This window comes from Melanerpes formicivorus, unplaced genomic scaffold (genome assembly GCF_026170545.1).
Source record: "Melanerpes formicivorus ecotype bairdi unplaced genomic scaffold, bMelFor1.0.p_v2 SCAF_9, whole genome shotgun sequence".
Lineage (NCBI taxonomy): Eukaryota > Metazoa > Chordata > Aves > Piciformes > Picidae > Melanerpes > Melanerpes formicivorus.
This window is the reverse complement of record NW_027142361.1, coordinates 13,190,235-13,204,094: the sequence shown is the minus strand read 5'-3', so window position 1 is coordinate 13,204,094 and position 13,860 is coordinate 13,190,235. Positions and strand designations below refer to the sequence as shown.

At 46.5% G+C, this 13,860-nt stretch overlaps 1 protein-coding gene across 6 annotated transcripts in view; it reads left to right on the top strand.

Moving 5' to 3' along the window:
* Nucleotides 1-13,860, top strand: part of DTNB (dystrobrevin beta) — a 505,091-nt gene that overhangs the window by 234,045 nt on the left and 257,186 nt on the right. For all 6 annotated transcript variants that reach the window (XM_068143073.1, XM_068143070.1, XM_068143069.1 and 3 more), the window contains one exon: nt 7,840-7,964. In XM_068143073.1, coding sequence (XP_067999174.1) covers nt 7,840-7,964 — 125 coding nt within the window. The remainder of the gene's footprint in view (nt 1-7,839; nt 7,965-13,860) is intronic.

Below are 13,860 nucleotides of genomic sequence, written 5' to 3'. Positions count from 1 at the left end.
CATGTTGAGGTGAGCCTTCCTGTGCTCCAGCTTATCCATGATGTTCCTCGTCCTGTTACTGGGCACCACTAAAGAGACTGCCACCTTCATCTGAACACCCACCCCTCAAATATTTATACACATTAATAAGATCCCCTCTCAGCCTTTCCTTCTCAAGACTAAACAGCCCCAGTTCTCTCAATATTTCTTCATAAGAGAGATGTTCAAGTCCCTTATCATCCTCATAGCTCTCCACTGGACTCTCTCCAGTAGATCCCGGTCTCTTGAACTGGTGAGCCCAAAACTGGTTACAGTTTTGCACATATAACACAGTTTTTCAGTGCTCTATGTTAATAACATGTTCATTTCTCTGGCAGAGATGATCTGTCTATTTGCATTTGCTGCAGATACTTAGGCCATGTGTGTGTGTGCAGATTTAGGCATCTCCAGGGGAGATGCTTGCCCAGCCACAACACAGCTTTCTCTCAGCTCAGTTAAGAATGTGCATGTGCTAATGTCTGGGTCTCTGGGAAAAAGGAGTGGAATTGTTGTTCTAGTACTTAAAATGGCTTTTATTTATAGGCTGGTCGCACACTTACACAGACATCACTGCATCAGTTATGTTTTGTTCATCCCCTCTGCTGTGAGGACAGGCTGAGAGAATTGGGGTTGTTCAGCCTGAAGAAGACAAAGCTCCAGGGAGACTTTCTTGTGGCCTTTCAGTACTTAAAAAGGCCTTTTTAGCAGGGTTGGCTGTGACAGGACAAAGGATGATGGTTTTAAAGTGAAAGAGGGGAGATTTAGACCAGATAGAAGGAAGAAATGGTTTTGGTTGAGGGTGGTGAGACACTGGCCCAGGTTGCCCAGAGAGATGGTAGATGCCCCACCCTAGAAACGTTCCAGGTGAAGTTGGATGGGGCTCTGAGCAATGTGCTCTAGTTGCAGATGTCCTTTCTAGGGGGGTTGGACTAGATGACCTTCCCACCCAAACCATTCTGTGATTCTATGATTGTTTATCAAATAAAAATTTTGAATCCAGGACAGTTCATGGCTGATTTAGCAACGATATTTTTACAGAAGTAACTGAATCCTAAGTGTTTGGTTTGCATTTGATCCTGACTGAGGGTGGGTGCCATAGGGAGGGTGAGTCAATGGTTAATAGAAAAAGTCTCTTAACTGTACCTTGTGGCTACACAGATGGAATGTGATATCACCTGGAGAGGTACAGTGCAAAGCCAGGGTCTCCTTCAACTTCTTATGTTAAATTAAGCAGGAGCAAAGCTTCCAGCCTCTCAGAAGTATTTATTTCACTTTTTTATAGCCTGGAGAAGCCAGCTGTGCTTGCTGGTAGGTAGACACTGTTTTGGATTGTGCAAGCTACTGCTGCTACTTAGGAACTTCTGCTGCTACTTATGAACTTGAGTGGCACTGCTGAAGAAGGCAGTTTTGCAGCTTCCCACTGCAGTGGCCACAGCAGCTGTGTACCAAACAGTGCTGTGCCTGGAGACAGATATGACTCTTTTAATACTTGCCTGATCTCTTCTGACCTCCATTTCTTGTTCACCTGAAAAATGTATTGACATGTATCACGTAGAAAGTGGTGGTGGAAGTGATGTCACAGCAACAGTTCTGGATGTCTGGATTCATGCATAATTAAGTAGCCTGCCTCTGATTTCAAACTTCACAGGGTTTTCAGAAAACAGGAAACCCCAAAATGTGCATCTCAGATAACCAGCTCAAAAGGAGGGGGATCCACTGGGATGTTTTTATAGCTGTGTACTGAATTGTGACTGTTTAGAAGATTCATTGGGCCCTTAAACATCTACAGTAGCTGGTGCAAACATTTCTCCCAAGTTTAATTGCTATCAGCATGATGAAGAAAAAGCAGAAGCTGTTTCTTTTGAGAATTTCATGATAGACTTGGGGAAAAGGTAAGTATCCTCCCCTGGTAGGTCTAGATGTGTTCTTCAGCAGACCTTCCCTGCTAATGCACACAACACTGCAAGGCCCTGCTGCCTTATTCTAGGGCACAGGTCTTGTGAGGACTGACTGAGAAAATTGGGGTTGGTTAGCCTGGAGAAAAGAAGGCTGAGGCAGAGACCTCCTCACACTCTACAACTCCCAGAGAAGGGGTTGGAGAAAGGTGGGGATCAGTCTCTTCTGTCAAGTAACAAGTGATAAACAGCCTTGAGTTGTGCCAGGGGAGATTTAGGTTGGACATTGGAAAAAAAGTTTTCCCCAAAAGGGTTGTCAAGGCCTGGGGGCAGTGGTGGAGTCCCCATCCCTGAAGGGCTTTAAAAGCCTTGTAGATGTGATGCTGAGGGATGTGGTTTAGTGGTGACCTGACAGTGGTGGGTTAATGGCTGGACTAAATTATCTTAAAGGTCTTTTCCAACCTAAAAGATTCTGTGATTCTATTATTGCTAGAGCCAAAGTGACACCAGTATCTGGCAAAGCTTTTGGAGTCACCTGGAGAAGAAACCTTTCATGAATACCTTGGCAGTTAGATGATCAGTAAAAGGGGGGAAACACAGTTGCTGTATGACAGCATTTTGGAGGAAAACCAAAGCCATGAATTCCTGGGTCCAAGAAGGTGGCTGGAAGGTGGTGTCCAGATAAAGAGCACATATTTCGGTTGGGGTTGGGGGGGGGGGAGGGAATCAAGAGCCACGCTTGCAGTCAGGCTGATAGAATGGCCACTGCAGTGCAAGTCCTGCTGAGTCATGTACCGTGCCCCTTCAGGAAGTAAAACAAAATGGATTGCCTGCCAGCTGTTCCCAGGAGAGTGGAGAATGAAGCTGAAGGCAGAGCAGTGTGTTGCTGGCTGGTTTCTGCAGTGGCGCTTCTGTAGCAGAAGAAAATGTTGAAGGGGTTGAAAACCTTTTGAAAATAAAGGCACACCAAATTGTTTTCCCATCCCAAGCTGAAGATAAGTAAGACCACAAATTGGGACTGGAGGATGTGTGAAAACTTTTTCAAAGCCTGAAATTCTTTATTAGTTTTTAGCTGCTGGTGTTGTGTTGAAATTCATCAATAGCAGGGATGTTACAGGTTCCAAACAGACTCACATCCTGTTGTGACAACAGCTATGGTTGCTACAGGCCTTTGTAAACAGTCCCTCTGCAGCACCCCCCTTCAGGTGCTGGAAGGCCACTATTAGGCTCCCCAATTCTTGCAGCCTGTGTCCATAGGGGAGCTGCTCCAGCCCTCTGATAATTTTCATGGCCCTCCTCTGGACCCATTCTGCCACCTCTGTGTCCTCCTTATGCTAGGGGCACCAAAACTGGACACAGTACTCCAGGTGGAGTCCTACCAGAGCAGAATAGAGGGGGAGAATCACCTCCCTCATCCTGCTGGTCACACTTCTTTTGATGTAGCCCTGGATATGGTTGGTCTTCTGGGGTGCAAGCTCACACTACCAGCTCACAGTGAGTTTTATCAACTGACACCCCAAAGTTTTTGGGACTGCTCTCAAGCCACTCCTCACCCAACCTGTATCTGTGCTTGGGATTGCCCTGACCCAGGCGTAGGACCTTGCACTTGGTCTCGTTGAACTTTGTGTGGTTGGCTTGGGCCCACCTCTCAAGCCTGTCCAAGTCTCTTTGGATGGCATCCCTTCCCTCCAGTGTGCCCTTGTTGAACCTCATGAACTTCTCCTTCACCTAATTCTCCACCTGGTTTAATGTGATGTGGAAGGAGATCGTGTTATTTGTGGGCTCATGGTGGTGAATAAGAGGATTGGGTTACTCTGTGGTTTGTATTTTGTGCCTTTCTTTTTTTTTTCTTCCTTAAGAAAAAGGTGCTTACAAATGCTCTCAAATGAAGGATCCCAGTTAGTGACAGTGATGAAAAAGAAATGGCTTCATTAGAAATTGCTAATGGAGAACTTGGCTAATTAAAAGGAAAAAAAGAGCTGTTTCTCTGGGAAATGAGACACCCGTAAGAGGTTTACTTGCCTGTGAAATAGCATCTCACTCAGCCTGCTCTGCTCTTCTCACTATCAGCTGCACTGAGAAGCATTATCAGAAGTTTGGGATCAGTGGGAATTACCTTTCCCCTGTAATTTTGGGAAAGCAAAGCTACAGTTGTGGCTCAGTTGTGCAGCATTGCAGACAATGCTCTGTGTGTCAAACACAGTAAATGGTGGGGTAGCACAAGAGGATGCAGTGTTTGTTACCACAATGGGGGAAAAAACCCTCACTTTTCAAATAAGCCTGAAATACTGCAAAGGGGAGGTCATAGCAAAAGGGGAGGTCTCAGCAAAGACACACTGAGAATAGAGGGGCTGTGCAGGAACTGAAAGGGGAGCAAGGGGAAAGCAAAGCAGGAAATACTCTAAAAGGAGAAGTGAACAAGTTAAGAGAGAAATAAATGTGGGAAATTGCAAGATGTAGAGGAATTAATTTAGGAGCATTGCTATTATCACCTTTAGGTGCATGCTTTAAGTTTGACTGCACACTTTAATAAGCAGTGATATAAAGATTGGATCATGGTTTTCATAGGATTTCAAAATAATTAAAGCTGATGGTAAATGGTCTCTTGGGGTGCATTTGGAAGAGTGGCCAGCATGTCATGGAAGGTTCTCTTCCCCATGTCATGGAAGGTTCTCTTCCCCCTCCAGTCTGCTTCAGTGAGGTCATAACTGGAGTCTTGTGTCCAGTTCTGGTTTCCCTGGTTCCAGGGAGACAGCGAACTGGAGAGAGTCCAGTGGAGGCTGAAGATGTTGAGGGGACTGGAGCATCTCTCTGAGGAGGAAACACTGAGAAACCTCAGGCTGTTTAACCTAGAGAACAGCAGACTGAGAGGGGATCTTCTCAATACTGGTCAGTGTCTAAAGGATGGAGACCAAGAGGATGGGGCCAGACTCTTTTCATTGGTGCTCAGCAACAGGGCAAGGGGCAACGGGCACAAACTGGAACACAGGAGGTTCCACCTGAAAAGGAGGAGGAAATTCTTTCCTGTGAGGGCGCTGGAGCACTGGACCAGGCTTTCCCAGAGAGGTTGTGGAGTCTCCTTTGCAGAGGTTTCAAACCTACCTGGACATTGATAACCTGGGCAGTCTGCTCTGGGTGACCTTGCTTTATCAAGGGGCTTGGACGACACGATTCCCAGAGGTCATTTACAAGCCCCATCGTGCTGCAATTCTGGGGTTCTGTAATTTTACTTTAAAGTGCACCTCAGTTTACTACAAACTTTGTAAATCCACAGCTTCCTTCACACAAAGATTCTCCATACAAAAAACCATTGCTACCTGGTTTATATCATGACAGCCAAAAGACCCAAAGTTGAAGATTCTCACTGGTGTATGAATTACTAATTGTTTATTTTCTTAATTCTTTATTAGTAAATAATAATAGTAAATAATAGTAAATAATTCTTTATTAGTAAATAATAATAGTAATTGTCAGTAATTGCTAGCTACTAATTTATATTAGCTGAAGTATGTGTGTAGCTCCATTCTGAGCAGCCTTGCCTCCTACTTAAATCAGTATTAATATTTAGAATATTTAGAATAAACCAAACCAGGTTGGAAGAGACCTTCAAGATCATCGTGTCCAACCCATCAACCAATCCAACCCACCCAAACAGCTAACCCATGGCACCAAGTACCCCATCAAGTCTCCCCCTGAACACCTCCAATGACTGAACTTTAATTTGATTGTGTCTTGAGAATTTGCCCAAATTGCCCTTTGGAAGGCCTTACAAGAGCAGTAGAAAAATTAGAGTAATTAGCCACTGGGTTATACCTGCATGGACTGTTGGTGAATTGGATCAGGAAAACAGGTTGCTTCTGATCTTGTAAAAGCATTATCTGGCCTCCCACATCACTGGTGAGACTCCAGTGGGTATAATAACATTTTAAGACTTAATTTTGTAAGTCAACATTGGACCTGAACCACATTTTCAGTGCATGACTCAGGCCAGCCAGCCATTCCTGTGTGTTTGGCAAGATTGTCTGCAGAGTTTTAGTCTTCCTTGGATGATCCCTGAGTAGTTGTTCCTGTGAGGTTAGTTAGCACAACTCAGTGAATTCATGGAAGAAGATAAAGGAATTGGTCATTCATATTTCATAATTCATATGATTCTTAATTCTATGATTCTATATCTAAGCACTGTGGTTCACCTTGGCTTTACCCATAATGACCAAAAAATGGGAAACTTGTCCTGCCAAGCTAATTGCCTTTGCAAAGGAGGGAGGGGGCACAGCACCAGCTTTCCATGGATGCCAGTGGCTGTGAAATTAAAGCAGTGCTAGCTCTTGGTGTGTCTGTGTGTGCCATATCCTTACCTGCTCATACACCAGGTCCTTTGTCCTTCTCCTGCCCTTCCCTCAAACTGAAATGCCTGTGTTCTGAAGATGGCTGGGGTCAGAGTGGCTGGAGAGCAGCCAGGCAGAAAGGGACCTGGTGGTGCTGGTCGATGGTAGGCTGCACATGAGCCTGCAGTGTGCCCAGGCAGCCAAGAGGGCCAATGGCATCCTGGCCTGCATCAAGAACAGTGTGGCCAGCAGGAGCAGGGAGGTCATTCTGCCCCTGTACACTGCACTGGTTAGGCCACACCTCGAGTACTGTGTCCAGTTCTGGGCCCCTCAGTTTAGGAAGGATGTTGAGTTGCAGGAAGGTGTCCAGAGAAGGGCAACAAAGTTGGTGAGGGGTTTGGAACACAAGCCCTATGAGGAGAAGCTGAGGGAGCTGAGGTTGCTTAGCCTGGAGAAGAGGAGACTCAGGGGTGACCTTATCACTCTCTACAACTACCTGAAGGGAGGTTGTAGACAGGTGGATGATGGTCTCTTCTCCCAGGCAGCCAGTACCAGAACAAGAGGACACAGTCTCAGGCTGCACCGGGGGAGGTTTAGGCTGGACGTTAGGAAGAAGTTCTATACAGAGAGAGTGATTGCCCATTGGAATGGGCTGCCCGAGGAGGTGATGGAGTCGCCGTCATTGGAGGTGTTCAGGAGGAGACTTGATGGGGTGCTTGGTGCCATGGTTTAGTTGTTTAGGTGGGTTGGATTGGTTGATAGGTTGGACGCGATAATCTTGAAGGTCTCTTCCAACCTGGTCTGGTCTATTTTATTCTATTCTATTCTAGTGTCAAAAATGGGTAATGGTGGAACATTACTGACAAGGAGAGGCTGGGAGACCTGGGGATGTTCAGCCTGTAGAAGAGCAGACTGAGAGGGGATCTTCTCAATGATGGTCAATATCTAAAGGGTGGGGGGCAAGAGGATGAGTCCAAGCTCTTTTCAGTGCTGCCTAGCAACAGGACAAGAGGCAGCAGGCACAAATTGGAACCCAGGAGGTTCCATCTGAGCAGGAAGAGAAACTTGTTTCTGGTGAGGGTGCCAGAGCAGTGGAACAGACTGCCCAAGAGAGGTTGTGGAGTCTTTTTACTTTGCAGAGGTTCCAAACCCACCCAGACATTATGAACCTGAGCAGCCTGCTCTGGGTGTCCCTGCTTTATCAAAGGGCTTGGACTAGATGATTCCCAGAGGTCGCTTCCAACTCCCACAATGCTGCAATTTGGAGATTCTGTGATTGCCACTTGATTTAATTCATAATAGAAATGCCAGATAGTTGGTTTATTTCTTTATCTTGCACACTGTTGTGAAACTACTCTTACAGCATGAAAAAAGCCACCCTCACAAACCTTGTTCACCTCTGTAGTGTCTGTGTTAATTACTGACCTCAATGTCTAAACTAATTTCTCCCATGTGGTACAACATACCAGGATATTTCTGAATATTCTGGTACTTTGTATTTCTTTACACCTCTGTGTTGTCTGATTGCACAGTTAGCTGTTATCTGATTACCCTGCCCTTTGTAATATTCAACTCATGTTTGTCATTCTTCTCACCAACAGAAATCACCTGCAAAGAAGCTGAGCCATGCAATTAGTAAATCTCTTGGTTGTGTACCGAGTCGAGAGCCACCTCGTCCTGTATTTCCTGAGCAGCCAGAAAAGCCACTTGATCTTGCACATATAGTGTGAGTATCTGGTTTTGTCTGGTTTTCACTTACTCAGTGATTTAAAGCAAGATTTTTGTGGCTGTATTTGACTTCAGAATAGGCTGGCAGAGAGGAGAATTTAGGTTTGAATTATAAGGTTAGAATACCATAACTCTTGTGTTTCTCTCAAAAACCATTTGAAGCATATGTTTTGTTAAAAATAGCTCATTAGCAAGAAAAGAGACACAGAATATGTTTATGTGCAGTTAGACCAAGGCCTGACTCGATATTCTCCTTGCATCTATTAGCATTTCAAAGTACTGATCAGTCTTACAATCAATCAGTCTTAGCAACAATCTTTTGCACATCTCCATATTGCATCAGACACTATATTCTCATGTATGGCAGATTAAATTTATATAAACAAAAAAAGAAACATATTTACTTGCAACTTGATGTTGCCTAGTATTAGCAGCAGCAGCAGGTTTAGCTGCCTGGCAGCTCTGGCTTTCCATCCTTATTTGTCTCGCTGAGGGGTTTGCTCTGTTTTCCTGCTCAATGGCATTATTGTTACCCTTTCCTTCTGACCTTGTTATTGAACCAGTGCAATGATTGTGCTGGTGCTGATTTGAACAGGCTTGAACTCAGTCTGCTTCCCCAGTTTACCAGTTTTCATATCAAAAATAAAACCTGAGACACCCCACCCCCCCTCCAAATGAATTCTGTTACTATGTATATATAATAAATGAAGCCTCCCAATAGATCTGTCCTACAGAGTCTGGAAAGAAAGTCTCAGTAGCTAAATTTAAAGATGTGCTCAAGAGAAGGGCGAGGAGAGGAGCAAAGCAAAGGGAGATAACTGATGTGACATGGGGGACTCATCTTCACGAACACTGAGTCATTTGCAGTTCTGAGATTAAGTGGAATTGATGATTTTTCTGGTTTTCTTTTGATGTCACAAATACCAGATTCTTCTTGAACTGTTGGTCACCATTTATGAATGGAGAAGCAAGGTATTCACATCTGAAAGTCCTGTAACCTCTGTGAGTTCAGTGTTAGGATGTGCTACTTGGCCTTTCCTGATGCCATATGGTTGTGATTGACTGGCTCTTCTGTACACTCCTTTTGACATTTGACAGTCATTAAGGAAAAGCTGGAGGCTAGCTTGTCAAAATATGGCAAAGGTGAGAATTGTAAAGCTTATCATAGTGTGGTAAAACACTCATGTGGCTTTCTCTTGTGAAAAGCATAGAAGATCCATAACGTGATATGGAAGTGTAGATGTGATGCTGTACTCCTTTACAACATAGTTTTCAGCTTTACCAGTAACTGCTTAGCTGTGTGAGTGGTTTCTCTCTTGTTCTGGCATCACTAAGTATTTACCACCTTTTCTATTGCTTGCTTTAGTCCTGTGCAGTGAGGGGAAGCTGATCTGATTTAATGGAATATGATTTTCTCTGTGAAATTGCACTTAAATTAAAACCAAAGCAAAACAAAGCCTGTTCTGCTGCTGTTCAGTTCAGAGCTGGACTCTCTGTTCTCCTTAATGAATGGCCACATAGACAAGGCTGTACATTGTCTACAGATTTAGCTCCATGCTTTGGCTGGGATGTGATATGGAGCTTTTCACTTAGCCTTAAATCTGAATGTTCTGTAGTAAAGGTGCTGCTCAGCCTCACAGAAAACAAGATTGTGTTTAAAAAAAATCTTATCAGATCATGAATCCATTCACATTCTTCTGTTTAGATTTTTCTCTGTGCTGCTTCCATGTTGAAAGGCACTAACATTCACAAGAGAAAATTAGTTATTTACTATGTCACATTTGTATAAAAAATAACATAATATGTAATTGCCTAAGTACAGTGTATGAAAACAATTGCCAGGATGGTGGTGTGACTCCTGCATGGACGGCTGCATAAATGGACCCCAAAACTAATGAGACAAAGTTTTACCCTGACACAGATGACCAAGTCTGATAAACTACTCCTTTCTTTCACAGAATCATAGAACTGTTAAGGTGGTAAAACATCTGTATGATCATCAAGTTCAGCTGTTAACCCAGCACTGCCAGGTCACCACCAAACCATGTCCCTCAGCACCACATCTACATGGCTTTGAAATCCCTCCAGGGATGGAGACTTCACCACTACCCTAGGCAGCCTGTTCCAGGCCTTGACAACCCTTACAGAATAGAATAGAATAAACCAGGTTGGAAGAGACCTTCAAGATCATTGCGTCCAACCTATCATCCAACACCACCTAATCAACTAACCCATGTAACCAAGCACCCTGTCAAGTCTCCTCCTGAACACCTCCAGTGACGGCGACACCACCACCTCCCCGGGCAGTCCATTCCAATGGGCAATCACTCTCTCTGTGTAAAACTTCCTCCTGACCTCCAGCCTGAACTTCCCCTGGTGCAGCCTGAGACTGTGTCCTCTTGTTCTGGTGCTGGCTGCCTGGGAGAAGAGACCAACCTCTGCCTGTTTACAACCCCCCTTCAGGTAGTTGTAGAGAGCAATAAGGTCACCCCTGAGTCTCCTCCTCTCCAGGCTAAGCAGCCCCAGCTCCCTCAGCCTCTCCTCATAGGGCTTGTGTTCCAATCCCCTCACTAACTTTGTTGCTCTTCTCTGGACTCGTTCCAGCAAGTCAACATCCTTCCTAAACTGAGGGGCCCAGAACTGGACACAGTACTCGAGGTGTGGCCTAACCAGTGCAGTATACAGGGGCAGGATGACCTCCCTGCTCCTGCTGGCCACATTGTTCTTGATGCAGGCCAGGATGCCATTGGCCCTCTTGGCTGCCTGGGCACACTGCAGGCTCATGTTCATCCTACCATCAACCAGTACCCCCCAGGTCCCTCTCTGCCCGGCTGCTCTCCAGCCACTCTGACCCCAGCCTGTAGCACTGCATGGGGTTGTTGTGGCCAATGTGCAGAACCCGGCACTTGGATGTGTTAAATCTCATGCCGTTGGACTCTGCCCATCTGTCCAGCCTGTCGAGGTCTCTCTGCAAAGCCTCTCAACCCTCTAGCAGATCAACTCCTGTCCCCAGCTTGGTATCATCAGCAAATTTACTGATGATAGACTCAATGCCCTCATCCAGATCATCAATAAAGATACTAAAGAGCACAGGGCCCAGCACTGATCCCTGGGGGACTCCACTACTGACTGGCCGCCAGCTGAATGTGGCACCATTCACCACCACTCTCTGGGCTCGGCCATCCAGCCAGTTCCTAACCCAGCTCAGAGTGCTGCTGTCCAAGCCATAGGCTGACAGCTTGGCCAGGAGTTTGCTATGGGGGACGGTGACAAAGGCCTTGCTGAAGTCCAGGTAAACTACATCCACAGGCCTCCCCACATCCACCAGGCAGGTCACCTGATCATAGAAAGAGATCAGGTTGGTCAGGCAGGACCTGCCCTTCCTAAATCCATGCTGGCTGAGCCTGATCCCTAGGCCATCCTCTAAGTGCTGTGTTATTACACTCAGGATGACCTGTTCCATGATGATGGGGAATAAATGGTTCCCAATGTCCGACCTAAACCTCCCCAACACAACTTATCATAGTATCACAGTATCAGTCAGGGTTGGAAAGGACCACAAGGATCATCTAGTTCCAACCCCCCTGCCATGGGCAGGGACACCCCACACTAGATCAGGCTGGACAGAGCCCCATCCAACCTGGTCTTAAACACCTCCAGGGACGGGGCCTCAACCACCTCCCTGGACAACCCATTTCAGGGCTTCACCACTCTCATGGTGAAGAACCTCCTCCTCACATCCAGCCTGAATCTCCCCACCTCCAGCTTCATTCCATTCCCCCTAGTCCTATCACTACCTGAGATCCTGAGAAGTCCCTCCCCAGCCATTCTGTAGGCCCCCTTCAGATACTGGAAGGCCACAATTAGGTCACCTCGGAGCCTTCTCTTCTGCAGACTGAACAGCCCCAACTCCCTCAGTCTGTCCTCGTAGGAGAGGTGCTCCAGCCCTCTGATCATCCTTGTGGCCCTTCTCTGGACACATTCCAGCATGTCCATATCCCTCTTGTAATAGGGGCTCCAAAACGTCCAGTACTCCAGGTGGGGTCTCGCCAGAGCTGAGTAGAGGGAGAGAATCACCCCCCTCGACCTGCTGGCCACACTTCTCCTGATGCAGCCCAGGATCTGATTGGCTTTGCGGGCTGCAAGTGCACACTGAGAGCTCATGTTGAGCTTTTTGTCCACCAGCACCCCCAAGACTCTCTCTTCAGGGCTGCTTTCCAGCCAGTCCCTGCCCAGCCTGTATTTGTGCCTGGGATTGCCTCCAGCGTGTCTGCTGCACCACACAGCTTGGTGTCATCGGCAAACTTGCTGAGGGTGCACTCAATGCCACTGTCCATGTCACCCACAAAGATGTTGAACAAGACAGGTCCCAGGACTGATCCCTGAGGAACTCCGCTTGTCACTGGCCTCCACTGGGACATGGATCCATTGACAGTCACTCTCTGGGTGTGGCCATCAAGCCAGTTCCTTATCCATCTAGTGGTCCACCCATCAAGCCCATGTGTCACCAGTTTGGAGACCAGGATGTGGTGCGGGACAGTGTCGAAGGCTTTGCTCAGGTCCAGGTAAACGACATCAGTTGCTCGCCCCTCATCTATTAATTTTGTCACCTGCTCATAGAAGGCAACCAGGTTGGTCAGGCAGGATTTGCCCTTGGCAAAGCCATGCTGACTGTTCCCAATCACCTCTTCACTACTCTTCTGAGCCAGTAGTACCTCCAGGAGGATCTGCTCCATGATCTTTCCAGGCACAGAGGTGAGACTGACTGGCCTGTAGTTCCCTGGTTCCTCCTTCTTACCCTTTTTGAAAATGGGGGCAATGTTTCCCCTTTTCCAGTCTGTGGGGACTTCACCAGACCGCCATGACTTTTGAAATATAATAGAGAGGGGTTTAGCAACCTCATCTGCCAGTACTCTCAGTACCCATGGGTGTATCCCGTCGGGTCCCATGGACTTGAACACTTTCAGGTTCTTCAGGTGATCACGAACCTTATCTGCACTTACAATGATCAGTTCTTCCTCCCCATCCCTGGCATTGTCTTCCATAACATCAGGAGCGCGGCTAGAGGCCCTTGCAGTGAAGACTGAGGTAAAGAAGTTATAAAGTACCTCAGCCTTTTCCTCATCACTTGTGACCATGTCACCATTTTCCTTTCTGAGGGGGCCCACACCTTCCCTAGTCTTCTTCTTCCCATTAATATACCTGTAGAAGTTCTTAGTGTTCCCTTTAACCTCCCTGGCTAGATTCAATTCAAACTCTGCTTTGGCTTTCCTAAGCAGGACTCTTGCTGCTCAGGCAGCTTCCTTATATACCCCCTGTTCTACCTGTCCTTCTCTTCACTTCCTGTAGAGTTTCCTTTTAAGTAATAGTGTGTCCAGTAGCTCCTTGCTCATCCAGGCAGGCCTCCTAGCATTCTTACCTGCTTTTCTCTTTGTTGGTATACAGAGCTCCTGGACACAGAGGAGCTGGTCCTTGAATACTGACCAGCTGTCCTGGGTCCCTCTTCCCTCCAGGGCTTTGTCCCACGACACTTTGGCTAGCAGATCCCTGAAGCGATCAAAATCTGCATGCCTAAAGTCTAGGGTCGTAAGCTTGGAATACTTCCTCCTGATTGCCCTGAGGATATTAAATTCAACTGCTTCGTGGTCACTGCAGCCAAGGCTGACTCTGAGCCTCACATTGCTTACCAGCCCTTCCCTGTTGGTGAGAACAAGGTCCAGCATAGCACCATTTCTTGTTGGTTCCTCTACCATTTGGAGGAGGAATTTGCCTTCTGTGCAGTCCAGGAACATCCTGGATTGCTGGTGCCTTGCTGTGTTGTCCCTCCAGCAGATGTCAGGGTGGTTGAAATCACCCCAGAGTGGGTTAGAAAAGAGAGAGAAAGAGAAAAAAAA